General features: G+C 38.1%; 1 protein-coding gene across 1 annotated transcript in view; it reads right to left on the minus strand.

Annotated features, from left to right (window-relative positions):
- cdc5l (CDC5 cell division cycle 5-like (S. pombe)) overlaps window positions 1–23,798 on the minus strand; it is a 98,209-nt gene that overhangs the window by 29,416 nt on the left and 44,995 nt on the right. The window contains exons 9-13 of the mRNA XM_051924413.1: window positions 21,987–22,135; window positions 21,199–21,361; window positions 19,720–19,888; window positions 16,509–16,585; window positions 1,673–1,915 (exon numbers count right to left, since the gene is read on the minus strand). Of these exons, the coding sequence (XP_051780373.1) occupies window positions 1,673–1,915; window positions 16,509–16,585; window positions 19,720–19,888; window positions 21,199–21,361; window positions 21,987–22,135 (801 nt within the window). The remainder of the gene's footprint in view (window positions 1–1,672; window positions 1,916–16,508; window positions 16,586–19,719; window positions 19,889–21,198; window positions 21,362–21,986; window positions 22,136–23,798) is intronic.

Raw genomic sequence — 23,798 nt, forward strand, 5'->3', positions numbered from 1 at the left:
AACTGTGCTGGCTTTTTTAGATGTTCTTTAGCAAAGTCCAATCTAGCCTTTCTATTCTTGAAGCTTATGAGTGAGTGGCTTGTACCTTGCAGTGCACCCTCTGGATTTACTTTCATGCAGTCTTCTCTTGATGGTAGACTTCGATATCAATACGCCTACCCCCTGGAGAGTGTTGTTCACTTGCTTGGCTGTTGTGAAGGGGTTTCTCTTCACCATGGAAATGATTCTGCAATCATCCACCACTGTTGTCTTCTGTGGACGTCCAGGTCTATTTGCGTTGCTGAGTTCACCAGTGCTTGCTTTCTTTCTCAGGATGCACCAAACTGTAGATTTTGCCACTCGTAATATTGGAGAAATTTCTCAGATGGGTTTTTTCTGTTTTGACAGCTTAAGGATGGCTTCTTTCACCTGCATGGAGAGCTCCTTTGACCGCATGTTGTCTGTTCACAGCAAAATCTTCCACATGCAAGCACCACACCACAAATCAACTCCAGGCATTTTATCTGCTTAATTGATAATGACATAACAACAGACTTGCCCACACCTGCCCATGAAATAGCCTTTGAGTCAACTGTCCAATTACTTTTGAGCCCCTGAAATGAAGGGATTGTGTTAAAAAAATGCTTTAGTTGCCTCACATTTTTATGCAATCATTTTGTTCACCCCACTGAATTAAAGCTGAAATTCTGCACGTCAACTGCATCTGAGTTGTTTCATTTAAAATTCATTGTGGTAATGTACTGAACCAAAATGAGAAAAAAGTTGTCTCTGTCCAACCTAATTGTGTATATATATATATATATATATATATATATATATATATATATATATATATATATATATAGTGGCAGACGGCCGGGGCCCTTGCCAGGCTGGGATGCCCCTTCAGTATATGTTCCAGGAAGCAAGCATGAGCTACCCAATACCTCCCATGGGACACTAGAGGGCAACCTCCCTGGTTGCAACGATGCCTCGGACTCCTGCAGGGCTTCATGGGAGTTGGTGTTTGGTGCAGCCCTGTTGGGATCTGCAGGTGCCGCAAGGGAGTGCTGCAGCAGGAGCTGCTGGGCCCTTATGGGCAGTGCTTTCACCACACTAGGAAGTGCAGCCGAAAATGGGCAATCAAGCACCTGGGGCACTTCCGGGTGCCTTATAAAAGGAGCCAGCAGCCACCATACTGAAGCCAGAGTCGGGAGGAGGGAGACAAAGCTGCCAGAGAGGAGTGGTGGAGAAAGAAGAAGAGAGAGAATTAAGTTTGGTGCTGTATTTTTGGGACTGTGTTGTGCCTGTGGGAACGGGGAAGATGTTGCCCACAGGTGAAGAAATAGAAATAAAACATTTATTTGTTTTATCAGTGTGCCTCCCGTGTTGGACCAGGCACCAATATAGCACCTTTTGTTACAATATTATATATATATATATATATTGTATAGAGAGAGAGAGAGAGAGAAAGAGAATATTGTTTCAGCTGTGACACAATTTAAGTGCTGTTTGCAGGAGAGTTTTCATAAGTATAGGACTGCTGTAAATATGTATAAGGTGGAAACAAACTACTGACCAGAGAAACTCAAAGACAAAATTGGACTGACAGTGACAATCTCAGCCTCATTTTCTTGGTAACTCTATTTACTCTTTTTGATATCTTGTGTAGTGAACCTTAGTATAAACTTACCTTTCTGAGCTCATCTTCAGTAAACTTTTCATAGGGGCAGTGATCTAGGTATGTAATATGTTCAGCATTGTTGGCTCCAGTTCCCGGCCCCTTCAATTTCCTCCCAGCAGAATCCAAATAAGGGTGGTGAAGATTATCGAAGTGTAGCATAGTGATAATTTCTTTCTTCACAAGCTCTTCTGCCTTCTGAATTTCTGTGAGTGGTGGCTCAACATTCAATGGCCTCAAAATGGTCTCATTGACCTATTCAAAAATTAAAGCAAAAGATGGTTAATCTAAAGAAAACAGTTAACCAGCTTCCATAATCTTTTCTGTAATGAAAAGATGACAATTTATGGTGTTAATGGAACACATAGTCTAGTCATACGGCTTTTTTATATCAATATTTTGTGGAATGGAATGCAATTCTTACCCCTCAAGACTTCATTACACCCACTTAATGCCCCCCCCCCACCCAAACCTTTTCATTATAACAGATTTTAATAAAAATAACACAATTACCTCTCTAGCTCCTATCTACTTTACTATTTCAGATTTGTAATTAATTGTTTGAGTAAGTAGGAACTGTTCATAGACTTTGCATTTACATTAGTGGGGGTGCTAAGGAAAGGGACGGCAGCTTTACAGTTCCTGAAATCAAAATCACTGATGGCCTAAAGTAAGCAAAACACGTTATAGCAACATGAATGCAGAACAACTCCTTTACTACATATCCACGTCTCAAGGCTACTCAATAGTTACTCATTCTCACAACTGCATCTGTGTGATACTGTGATCATCTTATATTTAATGTATGATATTGGTTACTGTTTGTGTTTACAGTGTACTACTGACACTAGTCTGTGACAGCCATGCAGTCACAAGATTACCAGTTCAGTTTCTGCCTGTGACAGGCACTTTGTCTGTCTGTGCAACCAATAAAAAAAGTATGAAAAATATAAAGAAAAGCACAATAATGTTGCACCCAGTTTATCTCTCCTGAGTTCCCAAGTTCTAACACAATAATTAAAAAGAGAAACTTCACCATGACATCATTTGACTGAGCAGGGCAATAACTTACTATTTAAAATAAGCAGGATTTTTTTTTTTTTTTGCAAGAGAGATGTACAGTATGGCATATTCAATATATACCGGCAGATTGTCGGTTCAAGTTCTGTTACTGCCAGAAGGGATACTACTCTGTTGGGCCCTTAGGCAAGTCCCTTAACCTGAAAATTACTCCATGGATTCTGTACAATGGCCAACGCTATGCTCTAACCCCTAAAGTTCATACGAAAAATGCGAAAAGACAATTTCCCCCCATGGATTACTAAAGTATATCATTACAAGGGGGGCTCTGCCCCCTGCTCGCTTCGCTTGCCTACCTCCGGATTTGGGTATCCTGAAATACATCAGTCGAGCTCGTTCGTTTTGAACCCATGCCTGCTTTGCTTCCGCAGTTTCAGACACGTGTTGTAGGCGCCTGCGTTCATTGATCTTATCCAGGTGGGCTCGTGTTTGTATCGTTGAGCTGTATTGTGTTTGAATTCGGTGTAAAGCGTTCAGCAGGTTTGTACAATCCCAAACAGCACATTATTCCTAACTTCACTCCGCAGTAGTGCCACTCACAATATGGTGCTGATGCCTGCGCCCTCCGTACTATCTTTATGGACCTGTGGGGCCTCCGTAGCCTCTTCCGTTTGAATCCGGGCTGCAGCGCAGAATCCTCTTTTTGGCGTGGCTGTGTCGGTAGTCGTTAGCTATGGGCGCCTTGTTGCTTCATTTCTCTTTCACGTCAGTTGAGCCATTTCGTTTTTGGGCCGTGAGTCCTTCGTTTGCGGTGGATACAACTTCGATTGCGGTTCATGAAACGTGCGCTGTACACACCTGCGCAGTACATCTCATGGTCCCATCGCCGTGTACCTGCGTCCATGCCATCCGGTTTAGTTAGTAAACCTGCGTCCATGCCATCCGGTTTACCATTCTCGGTTAGTAATATGCTTCACCATCAGCTATTATTTTGGCTGCAGTGGATAGAGATATATTTCTAATGTTTTGCTGCCATCGTGTGGTTATTATATGTACTGCATTGAGTATATGACCAAACAATACAACTATCCTACCTAAAAGGAATGTTAACAGGAGGCTAAAGAATCCTCTTTAATAAAATCCCTGTGTGCGTCCAGGTGTCTGTGTGTGTGTGTCTTCTGGTGAAGTGCACATGTGCGGGGCACGGTGTGATGCGCAATATTACTGTCACAGAAAGTTACAGGCGTTTTACGGAAATACAAACCAGTATTACTGCGAGAGGAAATTAAAGGTACACAATACAGTGATTCATATTACAGCCACATACAAGCCAGTATTACTGTCAGAGGAGATTAAAGGCATATTACCGACGCGCACGCCTGTATTACCGCAAGAGAAAATTAAAGGTATATTACAGACGTACAAGCCAGCGGATGTACAAGACAGTATTACTGTCACAGAAAATTAAAGACACACAATACATGGCGGCAGCCCACGAAGAACGGTCAGCTCAGCAAGTAAACATCAACAAAAGAAAGACTGAAAGAAAGAAAAATACGACGAACAAAAAGAATGAGGTCAAAGTCCCTTGCCATTTAATATAGACTGTTCCTACTAATGTTTATGCACTACTGTTCTAGCACCCATTATTGTAACGGGCTAAATGATGACTAGTGTGTTAATAAATCACTCTTTACTGAACAGACTTAAAATGTCGTGGCACACAAACACTCTACCAAGTTTTGACCTACCATGTGTGGAGACAAAGAACCAAAGTCAATAAGAGGTAGATCAATACAACAGCTTTATCGAAAAAGAACACTCAGACATCAACCAAAGTCAATAAGAGGTAGATCAATACAACAGCTTTATCGAAGAAGAACACTCAGACATCACTGACAGTCAGTTAACAATTCTGATTAATCAACCTAAAGGCAGACCTTTTATGCATAACTCCGATTACAAGCAAAAAAGAAAAAAAAAGTAATTTCCCTAAATCAAACTGGAACGTACCGGACATTATATCACTCCATGGTTCAAATAAAACAAGGAACCACCTTGATTAGATCTTCTAACCTAGCACTGATCTATTATATTAAGCAGAACACTCTCACCCAATACTATCTAATTTTGCTGGAACGCAAGCAAGCAGTTCTTTAACCTTAAATAATCCCATGAAGCATTGCATCTTAAGTTTAACTCTACTTACTGTGACTTTAGCCAGTTTTAACGAAAGACAATTGGGCCCACAAGCCATGCAATAATAATAAAAAAAAAAAATCTTTTTCTAACACATGAAAAGCACTGGTTGGAAAACACTTGCTCGTTCACTTTTAATCATAAAGTCATTTATGATACACCTGCACACAAATATTTTACCAATCACAAATGACATCACATGAGATATGTCGTAGGAGAATTTATACCTCTCTCTACCTCCTGCCGCAGCAAACAGGGAGAATTTCTCAGTCTTCAGCATCAAAGACAAGAGAAGGAACTGGAATGTGTATTTTCATTTAATTTTTCTTATATGATTTCCTGAAGATAGCGGACAAAATATGAATTCTGTTTTTTTATTTTTAAGAAAAGGAATTCAACTCTAATATTTGTTTTTATGTAGGAGACATCCTGAAAACATTATTTTTGCTGTGCCACACCACCATTTGACATTTGTTTTGGTAGTTATAAGTAGTATAGCAACCTTTTCTAAATAGATATTTTTATTTTATTTTCCAAAATAAGAAATTACAATGCATACTACTCAATCAACAGTTTACTTCAAAATCAAGGGAAAAAATTGCAATACAAAGGGAAAAAATAAGATTCAACCCACACCAAAGAGGAAGAAAACATAAAGAAAGGCAAGAGCAGAGAAAAACCCATCTAACTTTCATATATAGTAGAAAAATTCACAGCTTAATATAGTTAATGATGGGCACAGCATGTTTACCATAACAATTTTACCCAGAGTGCACTGGGTGTGCGTGACGTGTAACATCATCTGCGTGGCAATACAAAGGGTTAGTGTGTACAGTTTGACATCATCAAAAATTAAGGTTGTTGTGTGTGTTTGCAAATGAATCTTTCATGCATTTTTCTAGTATAAATTACTTCCAACTTATTGTTTTTAGACTTTAATTCTTGGTTATTGTATCATGCTTCCCGAAAGATGGGTTCGATTACAGGTTAACGTATTTGACGTGAATCCTGATTATGTCTCATCGCCTTGTCCTCTTACAATTATATCCATGGTCTCCTTTGAGAGAAAACAAAAGGCTTCTGTCTGTTGGAAAGAGATCCAACAAACTTTAAAAGAATGTGTTATTAACAACCTATTTGATGCTTTTTTTCTCCCCAATACTATTATTTTTAATCCTACACTCTTATCTGAATAAACTCAAAATCTTAATACTTACCGAACATTAACAACAAAATGAAAAACTATGCGATGCGTAATGAAAATTATACATTATCTTTTTAAAATAAATAAACAGAACAATGACAGAATTTTATCAACTGTTCCAAAAGATGGAACTTAAGAATCATCAGTTCAATAAATCAAAGCAAACTGTGACAAGGTAAGACTAAGCTAACAGAAAATATGGACAGCTGGCAACTCAAAGCTGTTGATGTGCCTCTGGGGTGCTTCAGAATATGAAAAGAAAAAGTCTGACTCATCTAGGCAAACTTCCCAACTATCCTCTCCTTTTGGCGACTTACAGCAGGGCACAGCAAGAGCTAGTGTTCATAATTATTGTACATTCATATGTGGATGACAAATGACTTTTGTGACTTGAATGTTTTATTATATAACTGGTAGGAATAAATAATATGTCGACATTAAAGATTCTCCTCTACAGATTGATTGCACATATTACTCAGATCTAAAATAAACTGTTGCTATGAAAAAAAAAACCAAAGCACACAGAAGAATTATTTGATTTATAAAAAAAATCTTGGCTAAAGAGAGAAGATGAACCCTGAACTAAAGTCACAAGAATGTGTGGCAATGAGGCTGAAGGTAGGTGTTTGCAGAATCGTGAACACAAGGTGAACAAATGGCACCAAAATCCAAAAATCCAACCAGTGTCTAAATGCTAAGCTAGGGCTGCCTTACCTTTGCGCAGTTACTTAATAACCAAAATGTACATAAACAATCTCAATATTTTACAACAGTAGTAAATGCACTGCCCTCAAATGAAACATAATTTTGTGGAAAATGCAATGTAGTGCCACCTGAATGGTACAAGGCAATGAAAAGCAATGACAGCAGTATGGCGAATCTACACATTCTAACTTAACAACATGCACACAACACAAGGGCTGAAGTGTAATACAGTGGTGTGAAAAACTATTTGCCCCCTTCCTGATTTCTTATTCTTTTGCATGTTTGTCACACAAAATGTTTCTGATCATCAAACACATTTAACCATTAGTCAAATATAACACAAGCAAACACAAAATGCAGTTTGTAAATGGTGGTTTTTATTATTTAGGGAGAAAAAAAATCCAAACCTACATGGCCCTGTGTGAAAAAGTAATTGCCCCCTGAACCTAATAACTGGTTGGGCCACCCTTAGCAGCAATAACTGCAATCAAGCGTTTGCGATAACTTGCAATGAGTCTTTTACAGCGCTCTGGAGGAATTTTGGCCCACTCATCTTTGCAAAATTGTTGTAATTCAGCTTTATTTGAGGGTTTTCTAGCATGAACAGCCTTTTTAAGGTCATGCCATAGCATCTCAATTGGATTCAGGTCAGGACTTTGACTAGGCCACTCCAAAGTCTTCATTTTGTTTTTCTTCAGCCATTCAGAGGTGGATTTGCTGGTGTGTTTTGGGTCATTGTCCTGTTGCAGCACCCAAGATCGCTTCAGCTTGAGTTGACGAACAGATGGCCGGACATTCTCCTTCAGGATTTTTTGGTAGACAGTAGAATTCATGGTTCCATCTATCACAGCAAGCCTTCCAGGTCCTGAAGCAGCAAAACAACCCCAGACCATCACACTACCACCACCATATTTTACTGTTGTTATGATGTTCTTTTTCTGAAATGCTGTGTTCCTTTTACGCCAGATGTAACGGGACATTTGCCTTCCAAAAAGTTCAACTTTTGACTCATCAGTCCACAAGGTATTTTCTCAAAAGTCTTGGCAATCATTGAGATGTTTCTTAGCAAAATTGAGACAAGCCCTAATGTTCTTTTTGCTTAACAGTGGTTTGCGTCTTGGAAATCTGCCATGCAGGCCGTTTTTGCCCAGTCTCTTTCTTATGGTGGAGTCGTGAACACTGACCTTAATTGAGGCAAGTGAGGCCTGCAGTTCTTTAGACGTTGTCCTGGGGTCTTTTGTGACCTCTCGGATGAGTCGTTTCTGCGCTCTTGGGGTAATTTTGGTCGGCCGGCCACTCCTGGGAAGGTTCACCACTGTTCCATGTTTTTGCCATTTGTGGATAATGGCTCTCACTGTGGTTCGCTGGAGTCCCAAAGCTTTAGAAATGGCTTTATAACCTTTACCAGACTGATAGATCTCAATTACTTCTGTTCTCATTTGTTCCTGAATTTCTTTGGACCTTGGCATGATGTCTAGCTTTTGAGGTGCTTTTGGTCTACTTCTCTGTGTCAGGCAGCTCCTATTTAAGTGATTTCTTGATTGAAACAGGTGTGGCAGTAATCAGGCCTGGGGGTGGCTACAGAAATTGAACTCAGGTGTGATACACCACAGTTAGGTTATTTTTTAACAAGGGGGCAATTACTTTTTCACACAGGGCCATGTAGGTTTGGATTTTTTTTCTCCCTAAATAATAAAAACCACCATTTACAAACTGCATTTTGTGATTACTTGTGTTATATTTGACTAATGGTTAAATGTGTTTGATGATCAGAAACATTCTGTGTGACAAACATGCAAAAGAATAAGAAATCAGGAAGGGGGCAAATAGTTTTTCACACCACTGTATATGGAACTAGCAAGCTAAAATAGGCAGCATTGTGTTTTTAAAAACATATATTGACCTCAAACTAGAATAAAACTAGTGTCACTTTAATAAGTATACACTGCAAATGCAATCAAATAAAGTAAAACCTTGATTATCCATCAGTCTCTGTTAACCTACTCTACTGCTGTGTGGTACGCTGCGAGTTCTGCATATTGGATCAACTCTCCCTTTTGCTAGTGCGTAGTGTTCTTCTCCAGCTCCACGTGTCAGGCAGCATTTTGAAACCACAGCATCAGTTATGTACCTTCAGTTTTAATTGTGTTTCATAGCTTTTCTCTTTTGTTATAATTAAACTACTATACATTCTTATGGCCAATAAACATGTGTGTGTGATGGTGGAATTGTCACAAAAAAATGAAATTATTGAATGTTTACAAAACGGCAAAAGTGCTTCAAGTATTGCTTCAATTTAAGGAGCAGGAAGAACAACCGTAAACGATATAAAGTTTAATTCCAACAAAAATGAGAAAAGTGTTGAAAATGGAAACCACTGATGGTAGTGTTATTCTGTATTATGATAATGCTGTCCTGTATTGTAATTTTCTTTTAAAATTCTGTTATATTATGTTTTGTTAATACATTGTGATGTGCAGGCAGCTTGTGAGGCGCCGTTGGGATCAGAAAGTGTGGAATGAATGCTGTAAGTGATGGGACTGGGTGAAGAGCTTCTGCTCTGTAACAGGCCGACAACGCCTCTCAGGAGATGAGTGACAGGAAAAGTTAGGAGAAAAAACAGAAGGTGCCGTGGAAGGAAGTTATGAGTAGAGAGTCAGGAGGCAATAAGCAGGAGTGTTTGCGGTAAACAGAAAGACAGAACGTGAGTGGCCGGGAAAGCTTTCTTTTGTTGTTTTGGAGGTGTGCTCTGTAACCCAGAGAATGGAGTATAAGACAGGCCACTGTTTGTTACGGAACGAAGACTCCAAGTAAAAGGTAGAAAACTCCAGTACAGTGGAATCTTGGGTCACGAACGTCTTGGACCACATACAAATTGGGTTGCGACCAAAAAGTTCAAACTTTTGCATCTGTTCACGACCACACACTCGGGTGACAAACAAGCCAGTTTCCGTTCCGGTTTGTACGCGCCGATGATTTCTGCACGTGTTCAGTCTCTCCCTGTGCAGCGAGCAAGAGAGAGAGAGCGTGAGCGAGCGTATATACATTTACATACAGCTCATATGGTCTGGAACGGATTAATTGTATTTGCATACAATCCTACGGGGTAAATTACTTCGGGTCACAACCAAATCGGGTTGCAAACAGTGTTTTGGAATGAATTACAGTCGTGACCTGAGGTTCCACTGCACATCTGAGATGTGTTTCCTTATTACGCTGGTTGTTAGAATATTATATGAGTTCATTTTGTTAAAATTTTGTTTTGTAAATAAATATGACTAATCGCAAATCTTCAGTATATAATTTTTAAAGTAGCTGTTCCATTAATCGTCTTTTCTCTTATCCATCACAGCCTCGGTCCTGACCCCTGATGGATAATCGAGGTTTTACTAGACTTTGTGTTTTAATATTTGTAATTAATTCAGACCACTCTGAATATGTTTTCCCTTTCACATTAAAGTCTTTTCCTTGTAGATCAATGTCAAAGAAGCCAAATTAAATCAAATGTGATTGAATGTTGTACAAAAATAAAATGTGCAAACTCCCAAGGGAGTGAATACTTTTGATAGGCTCTGTATTTATGTAAACAGTACAGTAATTGACTGCTCAATTGTGAATTTCCCCTTGGGATTAATAAAGTATCTATCTATCTATCTGTCTATCAATGAGTATATTATGCTATTAAAAGCTGCTAGGCTTGTACAAATGTGCAACTAATCCAAAGAGAGAAAGAGCAACATACAATACAAAAACTGCTTTAAGTCCAGCATGGCAGTCCGAGCCAGACAAGCTAACAAAGATACATGAGCAGCAGCTTTTCAAACTGGATGTATAATTCAGAGAAACAAAGGACTATACTCAAAACTGAAGTGGCTTTGAGTGCAGTACAATAGTGGCAGTTAAACAAAGTGCATAAGCAGCGACTCTACATGATATTCACAAAGTACAGTAACAGACCTGCAGTCAACCAGCTAACAGGCAAATATACAGTAGATGCTGGTATGCTCAACTCATCCTTATGTACCTAGTAACGGACAGAATACTGCAGCAAACAACCGAACTGAGCTCCAATCCTGCCAGAGATAAAGAAGATGATGTGGGAAACTCAACCATCTGAGGATTAGAAAACACTATTGAATTCTGCATTGGTGAACAAGCACGCCTATTCATGCATCAAATGTACATATCGACCTGCGAAGTGGCTTTTTCAGCAAAAACGTGTTTTATGTCACCTGACTAGGATAATACAAGAAAATGACAAGGGGTCTTCAAGATATATCACTTGATAAAAGCTGAAAAGTGAAAAATTGTCACATTTACTTTTGTGTGGCAGATGTTTAAAATGCATGTCTGTTAGATCTCCAGTGGCTTGGACCTCCTTTTCCTGTGTCAGGATGACTGACAGTTTACCTTTTAGGAAAAAAAAAAATGCCCCAGTAATATATGTGCACCATTGGGATACACCTGCCCACATATATTTGATCAATCAAAGAGGATTTCAAGTTGAGTTTTTGCCTATAGAGAATTTGCATCTGCCCCTTGCAGCACGGAGAACAGATAGATCTTTTTATTTTTTGTCTCTTGGGGGAAATCTGGCTTTTTACAGAACCTATTTAGATATATAGGATAGATAAATAGTTTGGATGGATGGGTAGACAGGTACACTACAGTCTGAACACATCAGAATAACTAAAAAGGAAGAAAATTGACAGAAAAACTTCTGACTTGGCAGTTGTCAAAGTTCAGCAATATGCAGGCATATCAGTGTTAGTACAAAGGAGTCCCCATAGCATTTTTTGCCACTCTTCTGAGGAATAATCTCGGCTGAAAGTACACAGTGTGTCATGGAGAAGATGTGCAGCATTGTTCACATTTTGTTTTGAGTCTCTCTTTTGCTGCAAACTCCAGGGGGTCCCGAGTGTGTCCTATAACCGAGCACGCCCTTTAATTTCGCTTCCTGATCAGTAGCCCTCTCTTGAAGTGATAGTACCAGCCCATGCACAACAAAGCAAAGAAAATCACATTTGCCCTCACACAATTGTGTGAAGGAAGATGTGAAGGATGTCACTACCCACATTAAAGGAATGCAGCATCCGAAGGAAGAAGAGCTTGGTTTGCTCTTTTATTATATAGTTCCTCCCAGTTAAACCTGCCAATGATGTGGACCCCCAAGTATTTGAAGGAGTGGACCACCTCTACATTCACTCCTGGAATAGCGACCAGACTTTGAGGCTCTCGGGTGCAATGAAACTCAATAAGCAGATCCTTGGATTTGTTGATGTTAAGTTTCAGACAATTCTTTCTGCCAAAGAACCAAAAATCTCCACCTGACTCTACACAGTTTAAACCCCCTTATCAATACACTCGATAAGTGCAGAGTCATCTGAGAATTTCTGTAAGTGACACGACTTAGTGTTATATTTTTAGACTGAAATGAACTGAGAGAAGAGAAACGGGGACAGGACTGGTCCTTGTGGTGCTCATATCCGTATCAGAAACACAGTCCTAGAGTCTCACTAAAATGTTTCATAAAAGAAACATTCAAATCATGGACTAGAAAGAGATTGTCAATAATGCTGACAAGTTCTTGTTCGCTACAGAGAAAAACTCACTAATGTCTTAGAATTTTAGCTGCATACTAAAGCACATTTAAAGTACAGTAATCCCTCGCTATATCGCGCTTCGACTTTCGCGGCTTCACTCTATCGCGGATTTTATATGTAAGCATATTTAAATATATATCGCAGATTTTTTGCTGGTTCGCGGATTTCTGCGGACAATGGGTCTTTTAATTTCTGGTACATGCTTCCTCAGTTGGTTTGCCCAGTTGATTTCATACAAGGGACGCTATTGGCAGATGGCTGAGAAGCTACCCAATCAGAGCATGTATTACGTATTAAATAAAACTCCTCAAATAAATTGTGACCACAGGGGCTGTTCGCACCCCTAGAAGATACGACCACTCCTCAAAAAACACTGAAAGATTACCTTCACATTGCTCTCTTCCTTGCTGGGCTTAAATGTGGCTGTTTTGTCAAGCGATATGCTTCCTGCATGGTGCTTCGCATACTTAAAAAAGCTTGAATGGCACGTATTGATTTTTAATTGTTTGTTTTTCTCTGTCTCTCTCTCTCTCTCACTCTCTCTGACATTCTGTGCTCCTGATGGAGGGGGTGTGAGCAGGGGGGGGCTGTTCACACCACTAGACAATACGGACGCTCCTCTAAAAAAATGCTGAAAGGCTACCTTTATATTGCTCCCTTCCTAGCAGCTGCGTTGTCCGACAGCACTTCGCATACTTAAAAGCCAAACAGCCCTATTGATTTCTGATTGTTTGCTTTTTTCTCTCTATCTCTCTGATATTATCTGCTCCAGAGGAAGATATGTTTACATTCTTTTAATTGTGAGACGGAACTGTCATCTCTGTCTTGTCATGGAGCATAGTTTAAACTTTTGAAAAAGAGACAAATGTTTGTTTGCAGTGTTTGAATAACGTTCCTGTCTCTCTATAACCTCCTGTGTTTCTGTGCAAATCTGTGACCCAAGCATGACAATATAAAAATAACCATATAAACATATGGTTTCTACTTCGCGGATTTTCACCTTTCGCGGGGGGGGTTTGGAACGCAACCCCCGCAATAGAGGAGGGATTACTGTACCTGAATATTTCACATTCTACATCATTGCTGACAATGTACTTTTAATATATTCAAAAATAACAAAAAACACATTTTGGTGAGAAGTTTAGATTACTAGCTATCTTTGACAGCAGATATTTAAAAATCAGGTGAATTTTACATTTTGGATTATTGTATTGTTATGTTAAATGATGTTGTTTTTGTACTTTCAAAATAACACACAAACATTAGATTTATTTCTTAAAACTAAGGAATATATATTTTATTTTCAGCACACATGGTGTTCTTATGAGAACACATTTGAAAGTTAGTCTTGATTAATTTATTAAAAGTTCTGCAAACAAGTGGGTGAATTCAGCTACAGTGGCATACAAAAGTTTGGGCCCCCTTGCTTAAAATATCTGCTGAAGTGAATAGTTATGTGAGCAGAAGATGAACTGATCACTGATTCAGAGGTACAAACTACCAAAAAAAAATGAAAAGGGCCTGAAGCAAAAGTCTGGGCACCTGACATGGTCAGTACTTAGTAAGACCCCCTTTGGCAAGTATCTGAAAATACTTTTTGTAGCTAGCTAAGAGTCTTTTAGTTCTTACTTTGGGGTCTTTTTGTCCATTGTTCTTTGCAACAGGCTTCTAATTCTGCAAGATTCTCGAGCCGTCTTGCATGCACTGCTCTTTTGAGATCTCTTCACAGATTGTTGGGAGACTGTGAGGACCTTGGCAAAACCATCTGCTTGCACCTTATCATTATCTTGTTACAGGACCCATCTTTTTAACTTTTATTTATTTTTTTTAACAGATGGTGTGATGTTTGCTTTCCTGGGATTTATTTGAATCCATTCTTCCCTCTACCACTGTCATGTTCCCTGTGTCAACAGCTGCAGCACAAGCCCAAAGCCTGATTGATCCACTGCCATGATTAATAGCTGGAGATGTGTTCTTGTCCTGGAATTTGACAGCCTTTTTTCTCCAAACATACCTTTTGCACATTGTGGACACAAAGCTCTATTTTGACTTCAACGGTCCACAGAACTTCTTTCCAAAATGCATCAGGCTTGTTTAGATGTTCATTTGCAAGTTTCAGGCCCTGAATTCTGCAATAGAGTCCAGCTGCAGTCAGGACAGTTTTAGGCCTCAGACAGATTCAGCGACCTGAGACATTCTGAGGCCCATAAGATGACACCCCCTGTCAGCTGAATCTCTTTTGTCTCCACCCACTTTACACCCACCCACCCACCCCCATGTTAGTGGTATACTTTTGTGCTAAATGTCCTATTATAGTAATGGTGGCAAACTGAACTCATGTGCAAAAAACTATTTACTATAAATAAATAAATAAAAAAAAGCTTCACCAGGATAAACTGTCGTGCTAATGTAATAAACGACTCTTCATACTTGCTGTGAGGTTGCGAGCCATCCGCAATGGGTACACAAAGCCGCTCGGCTAACAGAGAAGGTCTTAGCTGGGCGACTCAAACAACTACTTTATGCCTCTTCATGCTTCAGAGGGCAAGCGCGTCATTCCTCTGAAGCATAAACCCCGGCACAATTAATACATTGTTAATATAAATATTAAAATTTTGTACACCAGTACTAATGATATAACAGAGAGGAGCACAAAGACAGGACTCTAAAGAGCTCCAAAACGTTCGGCACATAGTATTGCATATTTTGACTGTTTACCCAAATGATATGATTTATTTGATTGAGAGTCCATAAGAATATGTAGTGTTAATCGTAGAGGAGTACAGCATATAATTTATTCTCCTTCGTCTTCTTCCTTAGCATTTACCATTTTCTATGGTGTCAGTCTTCTGATTGCCAGTGTAGATTCTTAGCCACAGAGCCACTACTCCGTTGAGTGCAGCATATAACTGCCGTATTAAAAAGTGCAGTCTCGTGAATGAGACATAGCAAACGTGGATATAAAACTTAGAAATAGAAATGTTAAAATTTTTTTGTTCAATTTTTTTCTAATATATGATACCAAAACAACTGCTTTGGATGCAAAACTGAGACCCCTCGATAGTTTAGAAGTTTTATAAATGCTGAATACACATTTGAGTGCAGGAACTAAAGGGAATTGAAATCATCATGAGGGGCTTGTAATATAGGCGTCAGTTCACTGACGAAACAAGAGAGGGGCTCCAGAAGGGGTGTCAATTTATGGACCTCAGTGTCTGAAGTGCTCGGATCTGTCTAAGAGCTTAAAACTGTCCTGACTGCAGCTGGACACTTCTCGAATTTTGTGGCTCAGATGCAGGAAAGGTTTTCTTCAGGTGACTGTACCATGAACGTAATATTTTTTGAGGTGTCGGTGCACAGCAGAACAGAGAACCATCACTCCAGAGTCTGCAAAATCTTCATGTCTTCCAGATGTCAACTTGACCTCCATCAATCCTTTGAACTGCCATTTCTTAATAACACTATAAACTGAGGAACCAGATACCTGAAAAAGCTTTGCTATCTTCATGTAGCCTTCTCCTGCTTTGTGAGCATCAATTCTTTTATTTTCAGAGTTCTAGGCAAAGATGCTGCTTAGAGGATCCCATGGCTGCTGATTGTTGGGACAAGATAATGAAAAGTCTGAGACCACTTTGGAAAATGTTATCTGAGACCTCAGATATCCTGGGGTGCCCAAACTTTTGCATGGTGCTCTTTTCCTTTCTTCATTGTACAATTGTACAAAACAAAAACAATACACTGATCTTGCATAAAATGCTGAAAAGAAATGTGTCATCTTTAACTTGATGCCTTTTGGTGATCAGGCCATCTTCTGCTCATTTTACTATTCACAGCAACAGACATTTTAAACAAGGGTGCCCAAATGTTTACATGCCACTGTAAATGTTATGACCTCTTTAGTCATCAGATTTCAAAGCTAATCCATTTTTTGTGATAATTTAAATTATATTGGCTTATCAAGCATGTTTAAGTTTATATGACTTTATAGTATGCGTTCTTAAGAAAAACAAAAAAAAGTTGCTTTAGGCTAATAGGACAACAATTTGCCACTAAGTTGATGCACCTATCAATGTGACCACTCAGACAGTTGAGACACAATTTTATCTCAAGAACTTACATCTGATGGCCTCGGCAAGTTCCTTTGCACTGGAGTGTGCCTTTGCTTCAATTCTTTTTCTCTTTCTGCTTCTCTGAGTGCCTAAAGTGATAAAAAAAAGAAAAAGGGAGAGATATATTTACCAATGCTAGAAATTTGAGACAATACTACTGAGTCCACTCTTTAAAAGCATTATTTTTCCATTAATATTGAAGAATGTATATTTCTTTTAATTATATGTAATAAAAATGCTAAAAATATTTTCCCTTATTTAACCATAAAGTATAAAAGTTACATTATGGTAAATGATATTGTAATTTCACTCAGAAATGAAGTTCAACTGAAGTGGTTAAAGTTTTATGCAATGTATCAAAAGAGATAATAAAGTAGAAAGTACAAGGTTTTCTAACTTTACTAATTCTAAATTTAATAAAATACACTTTATTAATCATCAATTATCTGACCTAGTGGCAAAAGAAACAATTAGAGTATTAAAAGGAGCCAAATCTAATTCTCATCTCCATGCAATTTAACCATCTGGTGTCACATTGCAGAAATATGAACTTTTCTTTAAAATAAGCAACCTCATGAATGAAAGCACAGTAATTCTAAAATGTTACTCATAATGTCTTGTTAAAAGAAAATTGCAAAGTGTGCTAATATAGGAATCATGAAAACAAATATATACATAAATAAGCAAGTAACCTGTATCGTATGCACCAGCTTTTCTGTAGCAAAAACCATAAAGAGTTTACACTGTACAGTATTTTTCAAATGCATTTTTTACAAATGAACTGCAGATACAATATGAACATACTGTATGTGGAAAGCTTTGACAAAAATAAACCACTTAGGATACCACAATGCATCAGTAGCTTTTAACCTATGTTTGCAAAATCACTTAGTATCTAATCTTCTAGGACAGGAAGCAGTTTCTAATGTGTGTACAAAAAATGCTCTTAACCAGCTTCCATCTTAGCTCCTGTGTTCTTGCTGAAGGACTCACTTTAAATTAAGGTGGCATCTACTTACCTGAAGAACATTCTAAATGTGTCAAAAAATTTAAGACAGGCTGCTTCTGTTTCCATTTTGGCTTACTTGGTACAAAGTAATCACTGATGACATCTATGTCCTGAGCATTCCATTAACTGGTTAGGAATTCTCAATTTGATAATTTGGTCAATCAAAGTTCCACCATCACTATACAATCCTTACCTAAGCCCACTTTTTTATATTAAAATTTTCAACTTATGTGCTTTGGGGTCCATACATTTTTTCATAGTAATAAAAGTAACATATATGCTTTGGCTCTATAATGTACTCCCAAGTGTCTTAAAAGTTCTATGTGAACCCAAATGTAGCTAATCTCCCATGTTATTAAAATTTAGATTTTAAATTCTCTCTCGTGTAAATGGCCAACCTCATTTTCAGAATAAAAGGGTATCATATTCATTCCCCATCTCAACACTTTAATCAGGTTTCTGTTACTGCAGTCCTAACACATTAGGTATATGTGCAGAAACACTACATATATTTTATTTATATCATTTTTTATTAATACTAAATGTTGTGCAGTTGTTTGTTTATTTATCGATTGATCAGCTGTATTATTTGTCTTGTGAGTCTGTATGCTTATTTTTTATGTTTCTGCTGTTGTGTGCATTTGAATGTCCTTGTGGGATTAATAAAATTTTATCTAATCTAATAAATCCTATTAATTTGTTTTATATGTATTACTTCTAGCATTATCACAAGTAATTTTAAGTCTACAATCAATTCTATATTCTATTCCCTGTTGGCTATCATTTCCTAATTGTGTTTTTCTTTCAATTGACTGGTGCCATACAGAAACGTTTTGACCTGTTCTGTTCTAAACTCTTGGCATCTCCCATCCCCTAGTGGAAATAATCCTCAACCCTAGCATTAGCATTAACAAAACAATACTGCTCAATGACTGTTCAATTGTACCTCATCCTGGAAGGACATGGCTCTGCCATTCCAATTTTCTCCTCCAGTGGTCCATGAAATTGGCCCCCTTGTGACAAGATTTCAAATATTGAACATGTTAAATAATGTTAGTCTGAGCCTCCTCAGTCTTATCTGAACTAGCAGAAGTTCAGAGAAGACCACCAAATCAGGTGTTCTGTAGAAGTATTGTAGCGGATGCCACATGTGCGATTATTCCGTGGGCAGTTTGCTGCTCCTTAGGGTGTATTGCAGAGAAAGTGGACACTGTAAATACACCTTTAAGGGAGAGGTCATAAATCGGTCAGGGCGGTTGGTGCTGAAGACTTAAGGACCGGAAAAGAAGGGGAGAGAGAGAGAGAGAGACATCTTGTGGTGGAGCAAAGAGAAGAGATGAGGTAGCGCCAAGTAAAATATCTGCTGGAAAAAGTTTTTTTTTGTGTTTACTCAGCGACACAAGGGAGATGCGTCTCTGAAGACGGACTCTTTTTTTCTTTGGTTTCGCTGACGATTCCTTGGACCGGTAGGATTGAACTTTTTTGTTATCGGCTCGACGGCCGGCGTATTCCAGTAGGATTTCTTTTTGCCCTAAACAGTTAGGACAGTAAATCTGTATGGACAAACTGGTTTCTCCCAATCATAAACATCTCGCTCCTAAACCGGGGAAGGTGGTTTTGATGGCTATGTACTTGTTTGTTTGGTTTTTTTTTTTTTTTTGTCTATATGTAAAATATGTATGTGTAATTTTTTTGCCTCTTCTTTACTTTGTGATATGGCTTGTAGTTTAATGCTGAGCTGGGACAGGTGGTGAGGGGTCAAATAAAAGGACGAGCGTTGGTCACGTTGCCCGATAGATTTTCGATATTAAACTGCTTTGCTCCAGCAGTTTTTCTAATTGTGCGGCAACCCGAAGGTTAGTTGTTCTCCCGGGGCAGCAGTACAGTATAAAATTAAGCACTATAAATCTGTCTTGGCAGCCTCAACTAAAATGTGCTATTTGTTATGATGTGGATTGTTAAAACAGCAGTTCTGGATCTAGTCATTATGTGAGTTGAAGTCCAGTATCTCGGCACACAAATACATGCAATTATTCCTAATTGCAAGAGAATGTAAACATGATGCAAGGCTTGGACGTGAACAAAGGAAACTAAAAAAGACTTCATTAAACTGCTTGATTTTTAAAGGATATAGGCTCCATGAGCAATTTGGTACATTTTCTGTTCCTACTTTTACAATTATAAATCGTATAATAAATAAAAAAAAATAGTTGCCTGTTTCTGTGCGTCAACATCAGCTGCGTCTTCTACAAAACCATCAATAGGTTCATGATCTTCAAGTTCCTTTTCTGCATTTTCAGGCAGTACAATTTCAAAGTCATTCTTCGGAGTGGGCAAGTTCAGCAAACCCATTCGTAGATGTTCACGAGTTTCTTTTTCCTACAATAATAATAAATTAAAAAAAAAAATGAATTCTAACATCTTCCTTTTATGGTGATATTTTGAATGATTTCAAATGTTTATAAACAATGACCACTTACTAATACATGACACAATGTATATTTCTGAGAGACTAGCCTCATCTGCTTTGACTTTTTCATAGGCAGACCTGGCTCCAACAAGCCCCCCCTGGGTTTATAGTTAAATAATACTGTAGTCTACAAAAGGTAAGTTGTCAGCTACAAGAAGGCCATTAATATGTAGCTTCAAAATATGCTTAAAACGGTTACGACTTAGATGACAAAGAATGAAACAGTAATTCGCAAATAATAATGAACATTTGTGAAATTCTCAAAAGATCATCAACACCCAAGCAAAAGGAAGGTGGATTTAAAAAGAAGAACTGGAAACGAATCCTGACAAAAGTAGAGCTCAGATTTCAAAAAATTTCTCAATGCTTTTTATAAAGGACCAAAGTCATTCAGATAAACAAATGCATATACTGTAAACATTAGCACTTCATCTTAGACAGAAGAAAGAATGAGCCCTTGTTTATGTGCATTACGTGAACATAAATGTTTGATAGAAAGTACCATTCTCTCTCTAGTAGTTTGTGTTTATTGTTGAAAAACAGCAATGATGAAAGCCTGCAAAGTTCATCTTTAAGAATAAAAACTAAGAAGATTTTGGCACAAGATTCATTTCTTTATTTTTCAGGACTGCTTAGCTCAATACATGGATATGGGGGAGTTAGAGCTGATCCCAGGTGTAGTGGGCAAACAAGGAGACTATCACTCTATTGGGTATTAATCTATCTAAGTACATACACATTCATAGACCTGAATTAGGTCTATAATTAAATTTCACGTCTTTGGGACATGCGAAAACCCCACTTGAGAAAGGGGACAACTTGTGAACACCCCAAAAGCAGGGTATAAGCTGAGTTTTCAATGTAGGGCTGTGATGTAGCATTGTTAATCACTGTGCTGGTCATTCCCTTACAATACAAACAAAATACAGCATTACCAGAGCGAACGTTTACAAATGATTGTAGAAATAAGACTAATGGGATTAACTACCACCTTACAGTCTAGCAATGGTGCTGATATCTTTATCTTTAAAACCAGATATGGTCCCAGACAAATGTTATATGGAAAAGAGAAACCCTCAGAAGCATCACTCTGCTCTGCTTTAGTTTAATGGTTCAAATTTCAACTTTTAAAGGATTAATATTCCATAATCTACCTTTAAAAAATGGCACCTTGGAAACAAATGCATAGTGCAGTTTGAATTATAACACGCTACTTTACCAGATGCTTCGCAAAAGAGGGATCATTGTAATCTGCCAAGCCTTCCTCAGAATTTATATTGAGCTTGTCACGTAGAGGAGTTCTTCCAGGGGTTAGGCCAACACCTGACTTGGGTGTGAGTCCTCCACGAGGGGTCAGACCTTCTCCTCCATGAGTGGGCGTCCTGTGTGAAGACATGCAAACAGACAACTAAGATCTGAGGGAGAGATTAACGGCAGTAAAGATGCACGATCAATTTCAAAATTTACTAATCCGCTTAAAATACTGATTGATCACTTTTTTTTTAACCTAGGAAATAGTAAGTTGATCCAAACATTTCCCTCTCAAAAGCTTGAATATGTTTGGCCGCAGCCTCAAAAAAGGTGCTGAAAGTGCAGCACATTGATGCTGGTCCACATGATCTATAACAGGCCACAATCACTTGTTTACCTGCTGCTAGATTTTTAAATGTTCCAAATTGCATATTCCATATTTTAAATAATTAGAACTATCTACCAGAAACACTTCCCTGCTGTGTAGGGAAAGCCACAAAAATTAGTATTTTTTTTTTTTTTTTATACACACATGATGTGTAGTTTACAAGGCAAGGGCAGTTGTAGTTAACAACATGGTCATCGGTGTATACTAAAGATATTTGATATAATAATTCTTGTGGTAAAGAGTGGATTTTTGCTTGTGGCTGTATGAAAATGACTAGTATGTCAGCCATTTCTTTCTAAAATGAATTAATACAGTCTTCCCCACTTTGGCTAATACACCTTCCTGGTTTTAGGTGAGGTCCCAATTACCTGAAAGGAGTTGCTAAAACAGTATTGGGAGTCTGCACAATTTGTCTCTGAGGGGTAACGCCCGAGAAGTCACTCTCATGAAGGGGGGTGTTCAGTCCACCTTTCAGTGGTGTATCCACATTTGTCAAAGCCATTAGATTCTGAGCCTCCTATTATTAGGGGACAAAAAAAAATCAGATTAACAAATTGCTGATACAGACATAAAACTACCTGTTTCAACCTTATCAATTACATTAAATATTTGTTCAATGCATAACAAGAACAAACACACGGTAACTAAATTGTAAAAAAAAAAAACCTCTACTTTATTAATAATAAATAATAATAATAATAATTCATTACATTTATATTATAGATAAGGAATGTTTAAAAGAGGATTTACTGAAACTAAGACACAGTGATACTGGCAAAATGTAACCAATTTTTTGTTAATAAAGAGTAGCAAACACAAACTTAAACACCTTAGCCAAAATGCCAGAAGTATTTTTGGATTTCTGATATTATATATTTGCATATAAATAATGTGCTATCTTGGGGATGGTACCTAAGTCTACACACAATATCAATTTACGTTTCAGATACTCCTTATAAACCATAGCCTGATGGTTACTTTAGACCAGTGCTCCGCAACCGGTGTGCCGCGGCACACTGGTGTGCCGTGAGCCGATACAGGTGTGACGCGGTCAAATAAGACAATTTTCTAACTAAATAATATTTCAACGGTCCTCCTTAGAAACACAATAACGAGAATACGTGCAATGAAATATTCGCGTAAATAGCCTTTTAAAGGTTTCATAATTTTATGTGTCATTTCTCTGAAATAATAAATCCCATCGCCTGTCGCCTACGACGTAGGCCCTACGTAGTCGCCAGACAACTCCGTAGTATGCTTTGATAGGCAGATCGCTCCGTGCCCTCACCTAGATTCAATTCAAGCTGACGTATTAGTCGTGCTACGTCGCATTCACTCGTCTTGCAACAGTAGTTATCATTCATTACTATTAGTTGTGTTGCTGAATTGTGTATGGTTAACGTTCTTCGTGTGATTCATATTTAGTTTTATACCCCTTTAAATATGGATAAATTTTTACGTGGAAAAGATTCGTCTTCACGTACAGATGATGAAGAACCCAGCACAAGTGTTGCAAAAAAAACCCAAAGAAGATTGTGAAAAGGAAGTACAACGAAGACTACATTCGATATGGATTCTCGTGGTGTGGTGACGAAACGGCTCCAAAGCCACAATGCATCATTTGCGGCGATCAGCTATCAAACGAGGCAATGGCACCCAGTAAACTAAATCGCCAGCTAAATTCAAACCATCCCAGTTACGCCAAAAAAGACAAACAACTCTTGTGTTAATTAAAAATGATAAGCGGTCATGCTTAAAAGATCTTGACCAAGAACTTCGGGTTGCGCTGTCAAATATTGAGCCGAATATAAAACTTTTGTGTTCATTGAAACAAGCGCAGGTATCACATTAATCAGTCATTATGTTATAATAATTATTAAGATTGCATAAAAGTTAATATAGTATAGTTTTTATGTATGTATACTTATAATAAATGTATACTTATAATAAAAAATGAAAATTTATTGTAATATTTGTGTATTAAATTCATATCTATATATCAGTGGCGTAGCTGGAGATCATGTTGCCCGGGGCGGTGAAAAATTTGACGCCCCAAAGCTGAAAGAAATTTTTTTTTTTTGCGCCTCCTCAAGGAACAAAAAAAAAAAGAAAGTACCGTAGTTTGGACGCCCCTAAATAGCTGGCGCTCGTTTATATATGGGTGCACTGCTTGAAATTCA

The sequence above is a fragment of the Erpetoichthys calabaricus genome, chromosome 3 (genome assembly GCF_900747795.2).
Source record: "Erpetoichthys calabaricus chromosome 3, fErpCal1.3, whole genome shotgun sequence".
Taxonomy (NCBI): domain Eukaryota; kingdom Metazoa; phylum Chordata; class Cladistia; order Polypteriformes; family Polypteridae; genus Erpetoichthys; species Erpetoichthys calabaricus.